This window comes from Opisthorchis viverrini (assembly GCF_000715545.1).
Source record: "Opisthorchis viverrini unplaced genomic scaffold opera_v5_399, whole genome shotgun sequence".
Classification (NCBI taxonomy): Eukaryota; Metazoa; Platyhelminthes; class Trematoda; order Opisthorchiida; family Opisthorchiidae; genus Opisthorchis; species Opisthorchis viverrini.
In genome coordinates, this window is record NW_008752058.1 from 82,475 (window position 1) to 98,734 (window position 16,260).

The window sequence follows — 16,260 nt, forward strand, 5'->3', positions numbered from 1 at the left end:
ATATATATAATATGAGCAGAATCAAGTCAGTATTCATTCAGGCTCTCGGCAGTTGCAATTTGTGGGAATATTAAAACGACGGAATACGAGGGTACTTTTAGAATCAAAAGAGGGTATTTCTGTTCAGCATGGGGTAGCAGAAGTTACCGAGTGACTGGGAAACAGGAAGTTAAGGACGATATTTTTGTTTGTTTGGTCAGTTTTATTCTTTTTCTTGCCACTTTACTATTTCAGACATCAACTTAACGTCAGGCGGCACCTCTTCCTTAAGTCGTGCTACAAAACTGCCTCATGCTTTGACCTCCGGTTCCACTCGATCATTCACCCGTGAATCATCCAACCTATCTGTCAATCTCCAACTTCCCTCTTCTGTGACTGGCCTCCAGCCCACACAGGACACCTCGGCAGTCACTCAGAGTAAAGCCAACTCTCTAGATCGACCGCCCGCACGCTCAGGTGCTGATGCCACCAATCGACTCTCGGGACATTATCCTCTCGAAGTGGTCCCGTTCACCACGTTTTTGAACTCCCTGTACATTTCTCCGAAGGTGCTAAATCTCGCCGGAAAACATGGATCTTCTCGAGTAGGTCTCTTTTCCGACTGCGACCATATTCGCCATCCCAACCCTCATAATCTTTTTCTCTCGCTACTTTCCACAGGCTCGCAATTTGTCCTGCTTCATCGAGCTTCGCTCCGCGGATGATTTGCAACCTTCGTCCGCCCTAAAGGTATGTCACGTTCGTATGTTTACCCCAATGACTACTTACTCACTTCCTCTTGGTTCGGTTCTCTACTCTGCCTGTCTCTCTGTGTACCTCGCAGACCAGCCGTGTTCTGAAAAAAAAGAAGGACATCTCTTTTCCGTGTCTCTTTTTTTTGCAGTTATCTTACACAGATTTTCATGACGCACGTTGGCAACCAAGTTGAACACGGGTATTCTAGTTACGATAAATCCAACAATATATATTTAAGAATGATCCATTACCCTCTTTCGGTGCCTATTATGTCGAATTGACTCAGTCGTCAAGACGTAAACGTAGCAACCAGAAGGTCCGCGTGGTTCGAGCCCAACTCCTACATCTCAATTGCTTCTGTCTGGGCTTGAGCAAGCTGACAATATCTCGACCCTTGTGCTCCTTTCGGTTGGCATGGCAACCACATATGGGAAGGGAGTTACATCTAAACGATTGCTATTATTTGTAATGTACTACTCATAAGGTTGCTGAAAAGCCGTCGACAGCCCACGACCGGTTTCGCCCTTCTTGGGGTTCATCAGGTAGGCGCAGTCTCCGGGTTCCCGTCAACCTTATGCCCTAATTGAAACCAAACATTATTGTGACTAAATGACCTCAACTTCAACGCAGGCACATGGGGCTGTCACATCTTGATCAGCTGAAGAGCCTCTTAAGGACTGACTGCACACCAGTCAGTCCTCGTTTCTTCATTCCAATGTGATTGATTTACTCATAATAAAAGTTGGAGGCATTGCTAGGAACACTGGTTTGGCAGAAAAAACTCTAACACTAGTGTTGTGTTCCTTACACTGCTGATCAACCTGAACAGTTGTCGCACGTAGCCCACAATCTCTTAGATTTCGGTAGTATTGAATTTTAGAACAAAGCATCGTTAGCACACTCGCTTGTTTGGAATATAGCTGTTGTGTTCTCTTCTGTGAGTCTTTTTTCCGGCATTAGGCACTGGAGTAGGTCAACAGCAGATACCACAAGTTGACGAATCAGCAGATACGAGTTCTATCCGTCTTCAGCAACCTTATGAGTAGGACATTACGTCTATTCTATCGGCTGGCTTTGTGGGGAGTAGTTATGTCTTTCCTGTGATGGGCGATTCCAAGAACTCTTACCCGATGGTAAGTGTTATGTAGCTTCCATCACGTGACGCATAAGGTCCACTGAACAGTTCACTGTGTGTTTCACTCTTCTCGGGTCTCCTCAAGTAAGCCTAGTTTTTTTCAAGTTTCATCCCCTTCATTTCTCCCTCGAACGCCAAGTTGGACTTAAGCTCTTGGGAATGCTCATTTGCAAAGTAAGTTGGTGTTTACAGGACACTCAGCAGTGAGAATTTCTTCAACTGCGTGCGCTGCACAAAGACCGCTCCATGTTTCAGCCGGTACCAAAATACAAAGCGGAGGTTTTGATAAAAACTGTTTTGCGGAACAACTATCCATGTCGTTCAAGAGAATCATTGGTTATTATGCTAAATCTCTCGTCTGTGCTACTCTTCTGCTGAATGTGCGGACCGTCTCGTGTTTCAGCTAGACATTACTCGAGCTGGAGGTAGCCCACAGAGGAAGTCGAGGGGCAGGGGTCGGGTTTGAACCACAGATCTTGCGATCAGTGGATTTGCGCTCTAACCATTGAGCCGTCTCGCCCCCTGCTTTAAAAAAAGACGGAAGATGCTGTTGAGGTCCAGCTGAGGCTCCCGTGAAGACCAGTTGAATTTTCGAATGACAATTTCAGTGCCAAATGTCAAAACGGTATGGTTTGGGTTTGTTGGACTGATAATTACACTAACGAATATATTATCAAGACCAATACAAATGAGAGATTCGTTCGTATTCAGTTGAATCTCTCGTCAAAACCAAATTTGTTTGCAACTGAGCGTTGTTTGCGAATAGTGCCAAGGAACTACTCACTCAACGAACTCATATTCGCTTCTAAAGTTCAGTAGAGTCGAAAGGCGGTCATCATTTGCGGGAAGTCTGGATGGTTTGTAGTCGTTCGGTCCAGGGCAATGCCAATGATAAATCGACTGTATTTCACATCATTTCGTACTGAAACACAGATGTCCTTCGTAGACCCATAGGTTGACCAGAGTGCCCTCTTTGTTCTCGTCTGTCTCCCGGTAAAAACTCTTGGCGGTCCAATCTTTATCACTATGTGACTCATCTTGTGGACGTATTCTGAACGTCATGGGTGTGTCTCAAATTATGCATTCATTGCCCTTTATCAGATTGAGTTAGGTCCATCTGACCTGACGGTCATGTGCTTCGACTACACACGTCACTTGGTCTAACGATTCCGGCAATCCATAATTATTCAGGGTTATGCTAGGCATGATTTTCAAGGATTTCCTCGCACCTAATCACCGCCTATTCGCCCTGCCCTCTATGCAAACATTTGTGTCCTTGCCGTTCGACATCTTGGGTAGTTTTTAGAAAGATGAGTTTCCCCCGTAATTTAATTTTCCGTGAGAAAATGATGCTGAATGAGGATGATATTGGGGCTAATTCAAACCAATCGTCTAATTAACAGCGCACTGAAGATGTCTCCTCGAATGGTGACGAAGCGTTTACAAATCAATTGCCAAGCTCGGCGAACAGATCAACAGCCACCTGATCAATTACCAACTAACTTTCTGTTATGTTTCCATCAGTTCTTATCTCGAAAAAAAAAACGTTTTCCTGGTCCCTTGACTGCTTTGGTTCTTCTGGATTGTTCTAACAACATCAACTACTTTACTGTGCTTTATATCCACCTTGTTTCGCTCAGCGCCTTCAAAAGGCTGCGATACCGCTTTTTGGTTTTATTCTATTCCCCTTGAACCTGGTTGTCTCCTTAGACGGCGTGGTAGGCTTCGGGTCGCCTATTTGATTCGCTCATACCAGTGTTGAGCAATGTCACACTGTGGTTGATCAAGTGACAAACGCAATGTAAGCCTCAGTCACGTGACATTAGAGTTTTCACTTAAGTCGTGGGTAAAGTGAGCGCACAAAATCCAACCCCACTGGCGAAAAGGAATGACTGTAGGGGTTTGGCAGCGACTGATTGTACTTTGTGTGCCCAGTATACCGGGCGGAGACCCGAGGACATTCTTTTTTCGCAATCGTTTTGCTAAAACAAACGGTCGCCTACATTCGGTACTAGCGAACACGGCAGGTTGACCGCAGCATAGCAACACAGATGGGAGATGTGCCCACCCACCATGTTCAGTTGTCAGTAATCCCAGAACTTGTTGTTTCTGTCCAGTTCTACGTTGAACTGACTGCAGCGGTGTTCCGACTTCCAGCATGGCTTACACTCGTAACGCAGTGGTAGGAAATGTGTCCAGCAACCTTGTGAGTAGTTTTCCTTCGGGAACTGAAAGTTTGCGGCCTCGAATCTTCTTTCGAACTCATGAACCGCAGATTACTAATAATCCCCAACAAGAGTAAGGCAATGCTCCTGTGCTTTTCAACATGGAGTGACTTCACCTGAAGGATGGATTTTTCACTGAAACTTGATATTTATTAGTCCTCATTCTTGGTGTTCAGTGTGACGGAAGGAATTCAAAGCTCACAGGGAAAATCCGAGACTTGTTTGGTTGGTGTCACAAACTCAGTTGCTGCGATCATCTCGCCGTCTCTGCTGAATCCTATCACGTGGCAGCTACTCTGAGGCGCATTCACAAGATCTCTGGCAGCACCTGGGAACACTTTGCACGTTGGCCTAGCGAGTCCCCGTATCGTTCTCCATCTGGCACACCAACACATTATTGATACTTCATTGCTGCACAACCACAGAAAGTTTGTCCTACAAAACCTCAGACTAAAACAAGAAACGGTGCCCACAGATGTGAACAGCTGATCGTCAAATTGAAGTTGGAACTGGGAGCAAATATCAGTGCCGTGGCTTGCGACCAACCCGGCGAAGTGCAAAAAATGTCACGAGAATCCTATTGCGAAGCGTCGATCGGGCTCTGCACCGAGGGTTGTGCGACTGCGAGAGAAAAACATGTGGGGGATGAGCACTATTCTTGTTGTTGATGGATGATTCAACATGCTCATTGAATAGTCTGCGTTCACTAAATGTTATGGTGTTTCCACGCTTGCATCAGCTGACTAAGGTTATACAATCCATTGTTTGAACCGGTCTGGATGTTGGATCCGCACGATGGCATTTTTTTTTAGCTAATTTGAAGGCTGTCTGAAATAAAGAGACTGTTGTCTTATAATTGTGAGGCGACCCATGTGGGCGCCTGATTCGTAGTGTCTTGGTGATTTTGATCATCGGTGTAACGAATGATTGGAAAACGGGTGTTAGGCTTTGCAGGGCCGCACCATTAATTGTGATGTCTCGGACTTGTGGCACGCATGCCAAATTACCCTTGTTCTCCGTGTCTGCTATCGAATGACGAAACCTGGAGATGGAGAACGTATGACAAGAGAGAGAGCTGACAGTATGAAACGGGTTGCGAAGAAGGGTATCCCCATAAACTCTGTTTCGGTGAAGTCGTTGCCCAATATTGCTTAACGAATGTCGCATGGCTTTTGGAAATGAGAGCATCTCAAAATGTTTGACGTAGGCTTATTTCACATCCGTTCCCTATCCGCTATTTCCCGTTTTCACTTGTGAATATAATTAAATAAAGTGTAAGATTGAACGACAGTCGGACGTCAGTGTAAGCCGAAATCGATGTTTATCTGCCGATACGCTGTTGCATGATTACTGTTCACCAGTTTCCAGACCACGCGAAATTGGGCGAAAACCAGTCACACCCGGTGAATCACCTGTCGCTTGTGATTGTATTTGTTTAAAGACGAAAACGTGGGACGACTGCTGTCTAAGTGTTAGCAGAGGTTGATGTCAATTAACTTGTCTTGAGCAAGTCATATTTGAAAACAACTCTGATGTGGTCGCTTGTGAGAATCGAGAGAAAGGCGGTCGTGTTTTTCTTTCTTTTTTGCTGAGGTGCAGGCTGTTTTTGTCTCATCTATCTCTGGATGTCGTAAAACTTCTTGTGGCCATGATCAACTATGATCATCGGTTACTTTGCACTTCGTCGCACCGGCACAACCAATTAGAGCAGAGTTGATTTCAAGCATGTCAGGACAGGGGCTCGTGCGTGTCTAGGGGGTTTCGAACTAAAATAACCAGTCATTTGAGGTTTCCTATGCTACATTGTTTTCTTATCACAAATTATGAAATTCATACTCAGCGTGCGCATCTGTCCCTGTAGACCCGGTCGCTGATCTCATGCAAGCAGTACGGTTTTGTTGAAAAAATTATTTTCGGACCTTGTGTGAGCAAACTCACCAGTTATGAAAAATATTTTCCCGATTCCTGAGAATGACCAGGAGGTACATTTTTTCGAAGATGTTATCTCTGTTTCAGGTGTCACACTCAGAGTTGCTTAAAAGTTTGGTCCAAGACTTGGTTTTGACTGTTAGTAGTCCCCAACTCCGCTTTATCTCTCTCCCGCAGGTATTCTATTCTCGACCGAGCACACGTCAACCACCATTCGATTCGTGGTTCAACACCGCCGTTCTCTACCACGAGCCGTCGCCACAATTTAATGATACAGTGAGTCCGGTCTGTTGGCTCTTAGTTCCGCCTTTTTTTGTTCGTTTTCCATCTATCTATTTTATCCAGCACGAAATGCGATGAACAGTTTCTCTCGTCAGAATTTGGACCCCATATCGGTTTTTTGTTGCTCCACGCCCAGTTCTTCTCCTACTTCAAGTGTGCTGGTTGCCGCTATTCGCCGATAGATGAATCTCTCATGGACTTGGTTCATTTGGCTTTTGTGGTTTTTTTGTGGGGTCGTATACTTCCCACTCTAAAGTCGTTTCTGTTCGTCGAATTACTGGGTAATCAGATTGATATGAGGCTAACGATTCTATGGCATGCACAGTCCAATGAAGTGTTTTTTCCAAACTGTGAAGCAGCATTATTTGCTCTGCTTAAAATGCGTTTCAGTTCTCGGGCAATACTGTTCGCCTATGCATCGTGTATGTGTGTGGGCCAAAGTGGTAGATTCGATAGCCAGTACAATAGTAAGGTTGAGGTTGGGGCCACTGGATGTGGTGAAGTCGATCGCAAACTTACAAAAATCCCACATAAACCTGGAGAGTAAAACAGTTTTACGACGCCTATGGTAGGTGAACTCACACATCATCAGTGTGTGAATAGTTTCACTCTTGAATAAAAGAGTTTCCCTTCAAGAAAACAAATTCCCAACGTTTCATGGGACTTCTCAGACTGACACACGTTTGTAGCTTTTCATAAAACCTTCAACCAAGTGTTTCCCCACCCTCTGATTTTCACGTCTGTCGCATCGTTGTTCGCGTTCGTAAATACTAGTTTAGTCGTGTCGCTCGCCCGGAAACTGAATTCGAGTTTCCCCTTCGAACTGAGATTTGCACAGACCAATTTGTTGGGTTAACAATGCGCCATGGCAAACCCAGCCTTCATCATTTTGGCGATCTACTTCGAATTGTCAGGATTGTCACTCGACTGACTCAGGTGTCCGTCGAGATGGGTACAACGCATACCGGAGAGTGTTCCTGTAGAGCAGTTAAACGCAGAAGTTGTTCAACGCTTTCTGTCCTAACTAAAGATCTCCCTGAACGCAGCTCAACTGCATCTGTCCGCGTGATAAATTTTGGTTTCCAACTTAATTGGTCCGGTCCTTGAAAGTTGAACTTGGTGAAAAGTACGATCCCCTTACAATTTTTTATGCCACATCTCTGTCTGCCGAACGTACACGTTGTTGTGTCCTATGATAACTTAATAATTGGGGGATTCCTCATGTCTAACTGACCAAAGGCGCTTCCAGCCAACAGTCATCTCATCATCATCGACAGCATGACATCAGTGTTCAACACCGATGCTTCACTGCCGTACAATTATGATTTATTTGAAAGCCTTATTGTAGAGAAAAGAGTAAAGTTGGCCGGGGAAGGGACTTGGTGCTGGCTTACCACAATCATTCCGAGGGTGCCTATACCTCCGGACACTCACTCAGGCAATCTGGATAGAAAATGACAACAAGAACGCCACTGACATCGGTTGGCAGCCATATCTTGTAGTGCCTCCAACCAGGCACAGTGAGAATCACGCGGTCCCCATCCTGGAAGGCGAGTAGCACGACAGCACCCAAACGTTTCATGGTTTCTTTCATACCTCTCTGCCAAGTCAAGAATTGGTCACCTCTCTGCTTACGCCACTCTGAACTGGGCACGGAAAACAGCACTCTCTTCGGCAAACGATGGTTCGGCATTCGCAACACATGTCCCAACCAACGTAGCTTCTGGTGCTGGGCACATTCTTCAATGTTAGTTCCCGTTGCACAACCGAAAACTCGATTTCTAACTGCCTCATTACGGATTCGCCGACACCAACCCACACAACCTATGGTTCTAGAACACCTGAGGACGCCTCAGTTCCGCTGCTCGAATAGGCCAACACTCTTGACGCGACCCGAGCCTTGCAGATTCGTGCATTCACCTCTTCTGTCACATTACAATCAGAACTAATACAACTTCCAAGATACGTAAAACGCTCCACAACTTCCAGTGCCTCTCCCTGGATCGTAAGTGGCGTGTTCAGTGACTGCATGTCCTCGAGCGTGACCTTACACTTTGTGGGTGCAAAGTGCATACCAAAGGACGGGATGACTTTGGTCAGTTCATCCCAAAACACCTGCGTCTTCTCCGCCTCTTCTAACAAGAGAACGATATCGTCTGCATATTCCTGATCGACAAGACTTTCGTTGCCTTCATCCAGCTTTTCTCAGATTTTGTCCACCTTTCTTTGAAATCTTGTACTATAGTCAGTCCCTTTTGAGTTTGCACCCAACTCATCCTCACCTCTTCTGTTAGTTCACGGAAGTTGTAGACATCAAGTGCATTCTTCGGCAATCACCAACATTCTTCAATCTCTCTCACAAATTCCAAGGTGGTTTCTCATGTCCCTAGGCGTTTTCCTTGCAGAAAAATGTTGGACATGAACAGCTAAGCTGATAAAAATGAATAATTGAACAGTGTTCGATCAAGTGTCACTTCTGTCGGTATGGTTGGTTTATTTTCAGTCACAAAAAACTTCATTTTCGACGTATAAGGGTGGTGGTCCCAATGAGAAATAACAATCTGGTTATTCGCCCCTCGCCCCAGTGCCAATTTTCGTTTGATCACTCTGTTTCCACTCGAGGTCTGTACTTTTAGTCAACCATCTTTCTCTGAATCCAACTTCCGAAGGTTCCTGTTCACCTGGATCCTGAAGGAATTCGTTCTGTACACCGTAAATCCTGCTTTTGTCCACGCCCTCATGTGTCCCATTGAAGTCGTTTCCTTTTGAACGTTAGTACTTCATACCTTTGCTGACGCCTTTGGGAACTCTCACGAAAGGGAAGTCTTTTCTGGGCGTATTTCTCGCAGTAGTGTAAAATCTGGTTGCACACGCATCTACGAGCTGTTAGTTGTCGGTTATCGCTGCGCTTTTGACAAACTACAACCATTTTGCAATTGAGGTTTTTGCCATGACCGTCATAGAATATCTCTGCTGTGCATTCCACTTTAACTCCATGGACAGAACGGCATGCTGTATACTCGTTTCACCAACTGTTTGCGATCGATTGAGACATGCCATTGATCCGTTTCTTGTCATAGAGGTGAATTTCACAACCACAGTGACTAGATCGCAGTTACAACGATATTTTATCGTTGATTTTCAAAGAGCATGGTCACAGACATAAAAAACTGAATGCAAGCGATGAATGCGAAAGGGGAACAGGAGAATATTAGGTAAAAAAGAGAAGCGTCCCACCACAGTTCCAGTCAGATAAGATGAATCCCAACGTATGTAAGGATTACCATGGAAACACGTGTGTAAAGGCCAACAACCGAGGAAAGGACAAACTATGTTGAATGATTTCATGAAGAAAACTACTCACAAGGTTGCTGAAAACTCTTCGACAGCCCACCGCTGGTTTCGCCCTTGGAGCTCATCAGGTAGGTGCAGTCCCCGAGTTTCCGTCAATCGTGGTCAAGACTCACACCTCAGGCACACAAAGTGTCCGTCATACTGGGTCTGGTGTGAGATTAAATGGCAAAAATGTACATTCAACGCCATCTGACACGTATAAAAGTGTCGTAAGTAGGCAGAGAGCCCACAGTGTCAAGCAAACACTGTGACCTTAGGAAGTCCCAGTCCAATAACAGCCTTGGCGGAGTGAGGAAAGCAAATCTCTCGATAAGAGATGATCATCGGTCGCAAAGTACCTATTCTGGATGGATGAGAGTGGATACCAATTCATTTCACACTTGTCTTTGTTTTGAATCGATTGTGCACTGGGACCCGTAAGCGAGTACGGCTCTCTGAGTGATGGAAAATGTTTGCGCATCCACGGTCTAGGTGCTATCATTTTTGGTGACAATAACAATACTGGGAATAATAGTTGTCCATTTTGGTGCTCAGCTACCACGCCACTCACAGGTAGCTAAAAGGTCTGATATACTGCCAGGTCGCCAAAGCCTAGACGTGGGCAGCCGAGATGCCGGGGTAGGGTTCGAACCACGGACCTTCCGGTCGTTAAGGTCGTGCGTGAGCTTTCTCGAGTTCAGTGTTCTAGTGTTAAGAGCGATTGTGTTAATAGGTGTCGTATAAGCAGCTTGAGGTTTAGGGTGTGATGCGGAACTCAGTGAGGATAAGTTTGTCTCCAATGGCCCATTGAATTTCATTAGAACTTTGACATCAAGAATCCACGCATGTAATGGAGTCCGAAAGCCCGTCGTGTGCTTGTTGGTTGAAATCACGTCAACAAAGGACCTAAAATGGACCCTAGAGAGACTAGTGATTGTGGTCACTCGAGCACCGATCAGCGGACAAGAATAGGAGTGAGCGAAGCTCGAAGGTCCCGACCAACCAAGACGCAGGATAACGGACCAACCAATAGAACCGCCTGGCCGAACTGCCGATCGAATGTCAGTCCCGGCTAACAGCACACAATATTAAAACACAACCGCTGACATACCGGTCCACTCCGCGCCTTAGCAGCCAGCTGTTGATGTCACCTCGATTTTTGAAATTTCCCAACTCAGCGAACAAGCCAACGACCCGGCGTCTTTGCTTGATGCTATTCTTTCGTTTACGTTTACTCTGAAAGTTGCCAATTCCAGAAACCTATGCTTACAGCTTGTTGCTAAAGTAGATCGTTGTCTATTGACCATATGGTTGTCAGTCAAAGTAACCTTACCAATAAACTTTTATCGGTCATCTATTTTGATCCGATCTTGATTTGACCCAGAAATATGAAACCAGACTTGCTGGAATCGGTCGGATCAAGGTTTTTGGGTTTGCGCATTTTTGTCCAGCGTGATGTGGTAAGCTGAAACTTGGAATCTTCGTGCATATCCTCACTTGTTTTACTCCAACCTGTGCGAGTTTTTTCTTGTACATGAGATCATCGCCTCGTCGGAGCTGAGCATTCACCAGTACTTAATTCTGCGAGCGTATTATTCGTGGCACAGCACTGGCGATTTTTCCAAATTTACAGATCATACAAGTTTCGTGGGGGGGGGGGTCTCTGTCCTGTGAATTCATCGGCTGACTAGGTTTCGAGTGCAGTAAGGGGTAGGTAAGATTGCATGGAGTTCCTGGCCTTTTGATTCTTGCTGACCTTTGCACCACGAGGTGTTGGAGACATTGATCAACGTTACTATTTTTACCCTTGCTGAGTGCTTATCATCCTCGACTAGTCCAATTCGATTTGCTTATCTCACGTATCGCATTGTCTTCAGCACACTGTGTTATTGACCAAACGCGCAACACGTTCTCGACCTATCATAATCACTGGCCACACTCGTCCGTGTGCATACGTTCAGTTCACATCTCTTCTACTCCCTTATCCCCCAGGCCAAGGTATCCCTTCCGCTCCATCTAACTCCGCAGCATCATCTCCTTTTCCGGTTCTACCATGTCAGTGTGGTCACTGCCGGTGGACTCAGCTCCAAAGAGCGTCCCTCGAGTAAAAAGCCCCTGGAATCTAGTGTGGGTTTCGCATGGCTCCCCATACTGGGTACCGATGGAAAGTGAGTTTGTCTGCACATTTACAGAGTATATTGGTCTCTTGTGGTTTCTTGGTTGATGGTACTCTCTCCTTTTTTCCTGGATCTTCGACCACACCTCCCCGACAAAAGGTCGGATTCCTGTTTTTGTTGGCGTTAACATTGGGACAAAAGCTGAACGTCCAGCTGCCCATTTCTGCGGCAATGGCACCTCATTTTTCCGACCGTTTTCACTCGTCGGCGATGTCTCTCTAGTTTTTCCTGTTCACCGTCCTGGTTTCCTGTTGCAGTCGAGCCGACAGTGTACTCAGGTTCAGAATTCTTACGTTGATCATTTGGTTTGAAGAACCTTGGCACTTGGAGAACGCATTCACGAATCTTGAGAAAGTTGTTCAGTTGGAAACGTTTTTTTGCGGAGAACTGCGGCGCGCTGAGCTGAATAACCGCCACTGTTGTTCTGTACAAGGTAATCACGACGACAGACTGGAAGGTACACACATGCTTTGTTTGATGGCCTATCGGTACTCTGTATGAGGTTATCTGTAACAGGGTGAAGAAATCTAAGTTGACGCTTGATTCGTACTTGACACCTGAAGACCGAATATGGTGTGACTGATCTAAATGTCATCCGACAGACCTCTGTTTCACCAGATGCTTTCATTTTGTTCGTAAAATTACCCGTTTTCTTCCTTCATACAGCCTGAACACCGGCAACTTTCAGTTACCTATCTCGAGCGATCTTCCACCTGGTTATCTGAAGTTCTCTTCGTCTCCGGTAAGTAGCCCCGCTTCTAAGCCATTCTATACACATCCTTGGACAAATTCATGTAGGTAACTTAGGGGTCGCCACGAAAAAAATCTACTCTCCGCAATCAACTGCGTATCGACCAGCTTAAACCTTGCTAAATCAGCGCGCGCGATGATTTGCCTCTATATGTTGCTTTGCGCAGATTCGTGTCATTATTTGAGTACGCATAGTTTTGATTAGAGCATGGTGATCAGCGTTATCTGTGCAGCTATTCTCACGGTTATTTTGATCAAATCCTCATCGGTTCTTTGATAGCTTCTTCAACAGAATTATCTGCTGAATAGGGCTCCGAATTTTGAACAGATACATCTCGATTCTTCTGTTACACTCGTTTGTTTGACTTCCTTTGGTCAAGCTGTCAGGAGAATCAGTGATTGCTTTCGTTTTATCGATCGCACACTCAATAGATACACTGTTCTACTGTCGCGCTCGCATTATGTACTAATCAATTTGGGGTACTGTAAAATGTCAGTGCTAAGGTTTTCTCGGTCTTTCTCGGTTTGCACAGGGTCGGATTGCTTCTGTCACCTAGTCACTATCTGGTATTGGTGCGTGTGTGTGTTTACACGTTTAAACGTTTCACAAATTATGGTGTGTAGATGGATACTGCTTGTCACCAGTTCTTCTAATTTGTACTGTTTAACAGTAGAGGAGCGCTGAGCTTCATCCTCTTGGAGATTCCTGATAGACTTTTACCACCGGTCACGGCGATTCTCTGGGCGTGAAACTGCTACCGGGAGTTATGCCTTTGAGAATAAGGAAGTTGTTAAACCTCACTTCTCCCACATTCTCACAGCTAGTGAGGCTCTGAATCTCATTTCGGTTGAATAAAGTGTTATTTTTACCCTTATCAGGGGACCATCGGTGGTGTGTACAGGGACTGGAACCACGATGGGCTACTACCCACCCCAACAACGCACGCTGAATGCACTTGAATCGTTAATTCTCTCCAGGTGACTTCTCTGTACTTATGTGACATTTCGGGCTTGCCGAACGCTTCTAACGGCGGCCTCTAACCTCGTCCGTCAAGACTGGCTAATCAGCAAAACGACAATGTGATGACTGGTATTCATCAGAAAGTCCGATGCCCATTCCTGTTCATTCAAGAATGTGAGGTTTGATCGATATCTGTATATTATTGTACCAGGCCATCATGTGTCCGGTTCTCAGTCTAATCTACCCCCGCCCGCCGGATGCCTTTTGCCATCTGCTATGGGGCCACTGAACAGCATACAGCCCGCTTTTCTCATTCGCTGAACGTCAAAGAGGACACCTGTTCTCATCGATCGTCAGCGACAAACGGGTTTTCTTTCGTTCTTTAGGTTGTCTATGCGATCACCTTGTTCTTCCTGTGTATTTTTGGGCGCAAATCGATTGCGTAAGCCGATACGTGTTCATTTTGAGCGCGAGCGCACTAGGTTTAAAGAAAATATTCCATCCATTTCGGGATATGGTGAACTTTGCAAACCCCCCACTTTTGGGTCGCCCCTTCCTGGGTTTCGCTAACCTGGTCCTTCCCCTATGCCCTGAGATTGATGACCTAATCTTGACAGTGCTTTTTTCTTATTTCCCTTATATATTACGGATATGAATTGAAGAAAACGGTTTTTCTTTCGATTGGTTCTATGTACACCGCGGACCACATAAAATAGACCGTTCTCCTCTTTCACACACACAGCAGGCAAGAGGATCCCTCCACACTTCATCTCCTGTCGGCACCGGTTCAGACTTGGGAGTGAACTGGTTGGAGAACGGTAAACCCCTGTTCACGGTTCAATTGGATTGTCTCTCCTCGGTCTACACACATGACGCCGTCTTATCGCGTTTCTTTCGTACCTGCGGTGAACTACTTCCTCGTATTTGGACCCTTCCGGTCGGTTCTGCTTCTGTGGCCGCTGCCACAGCTGGTTCCAAGTCCAAGGTTAGTGCTGGTCAACAGTTCACACGCCTTAGCCAACAGTCGAGTTGCTTTTCAGAAGGAAAAACGCTACTCTCAGTTTTGGTACAATTGAAAGATCCCCTGCCGTTGAAAGGACTAGGGACTGTGTGTATAAAATTATCTGCAACGATAGGTCTATATAGGACAAACTGCCAGGGAATAGCATGCCAGAATTGGTGAGCATAAAAGAAGGATAAACAAACCACCAAGGAATGCAGAAGAATAGCAAATGCTGGTCAAAGACTCAGCGATGGCGGTACATGCCCTAGACACGGGACTTAGTATAGATCTGGAGAATGTGGAAGTCTTAAGACGGGGACTGCGATTCACACAACAACGGCTGATAGCCGAGGCGGTGGAAATCACTAAGCATCACAGCGTGAATAGAATCGAGGGTGTGGAGCTAGCGAGCGTATGGAAAGCGGTCTTAGATAAGCCGAGTTGACACGTGACGGTGTGGTTGTCAATCCACTTAGGATCATTAGAAAAACCGGGAGGTGGGGGTGGAAGTCCCACCCCGACCGAAGGTCACAGCTCCTCTACACAGACGGACAGAAGGTTCAAACGACGTTCAAGGGGGACCATCAAATGAATCGAACCAGAAGAACTAGGCCCTAGGCTGGACCCAAACACATGTAGGTTCCCCTACCGAACCAACACTTGTTCAATCGCTCTAACAGAAAAATCCCTCGGCCGACACCCAACAGAGATTTCGCTTGACTTAGCTGATTGGTTCTCCTTCCGGCTTAAATCTTCACCAACCTCGGAACCTAATCACTTGGCCTAACGAAGCTTTTTTGTCAAAAGCGAAACGTTGCCCAGCAATAAATCTATCGATTGTCACCAATCTTTCTCGAAAGCGTAGTTCATACTCCCGTTAATTCCAAAAAATCTGCTTTTATCCACCTTAACTGTGATTGCAGATTATCATTGTCATACGCCTTTCCCATTTTCTTATGTCCGTCCGAGTGGAGCGTTCAGGATTGCCACAAAGCAAGCTAACTGTACCGCACTACACTAGTGCCCTTAATTTCTGTTCGGTTTTTTTTTGAATGAAGTTAGCCCTTCAAAACGCCGAGAAATCATAATTCAGTAATGCTTTCAAATAGTACGGGTCGAAATTCAGTGACCGGTTCTCGGTGGCATAACCCACTTATCTTCGGTTTGATACTCTTTTCATTCACCCAGTTGCGTCGGCTGAAGCGCGGATTTTTTTGCATTCTAACCTCGCAATTTCATCTCAGGACTATAAAGTCTACACTCCCTGCTCCGTCTGTTTAATGTCTCTCAAAAACGTCGAAATCCAGACTCGAGCGATGGAATGAAAACGAACTGTGATTCACAAACTTTTGTGTTTGTTTGGTGCACCGTGATTCTTTGTCTGCATGTTTTTTTATCGGGGCACAACCTTGTACCCGTCTCGTGTAAGGATCCCCGAGTATAGCTGGTGCTATGGATGGTCCTATCTACGAACGTAGGTGCAAGACAAAGAGTGTTTTTGGCAAACTAACTCCCGTGTGCACCCCGCACCATCACCTCAAGCAGTTCCAAACATGCCCGTATTAGCATTGATTGGTTTGGTGAGTAACCAAGCATGACAGGTGTGTGTGTGTGTGTGCGTGTATGTGCGTACGTCTATATTAGACACTTCTCGTTCCACTTCGCAGATGCTCTTTGTTCCAATACGCTCACGTGATTACATTCACCGATGTTCGCTTTTTCACTTTGTT

The 16,260-nt window shown here is 45.7% G+C and overlaps 1 protein-coding gene across 1 annotated transcript in view; it reads left to right on the forward strand.

The window, feature by feature from the left end:
* T265_10728 (hypothetical protein) overlaps positions 1 to 16,260 on the forward strand; it is a gene marked incomplete at both ends in the record, with an annotated part of 92,524 nt that overhangs the window by 42,840 nt on the left and 33,424 nt on the right. The window contains 6 exons of the mRNA XM_009177188.1: positions 235 to 584; positions 661 to 729; positions 6,202 to 6,300; positions 11,632 to 11,807; positions 12,483 to 12,558; positions 14,270 to 14,512. Of these exons, the coding sequence (XP_009175452.1) occupies positions 235 to 584; positions 661 to 729; positions 6,202 to 6,300; positions 11,632 to 11,807; positions 12,483 to 12,558; positions 14,270 to 14,512 (1,013 nt within the window). The remainder of the gene's footprint in view (positions 1 to 234; positions 585 to 660; positions 730 to 6,201; positions 6,301 to 11,631; positions 11,808 to 12,482; positions 12,559 to 14,269; positions 14,513 to 16,260) is intronic.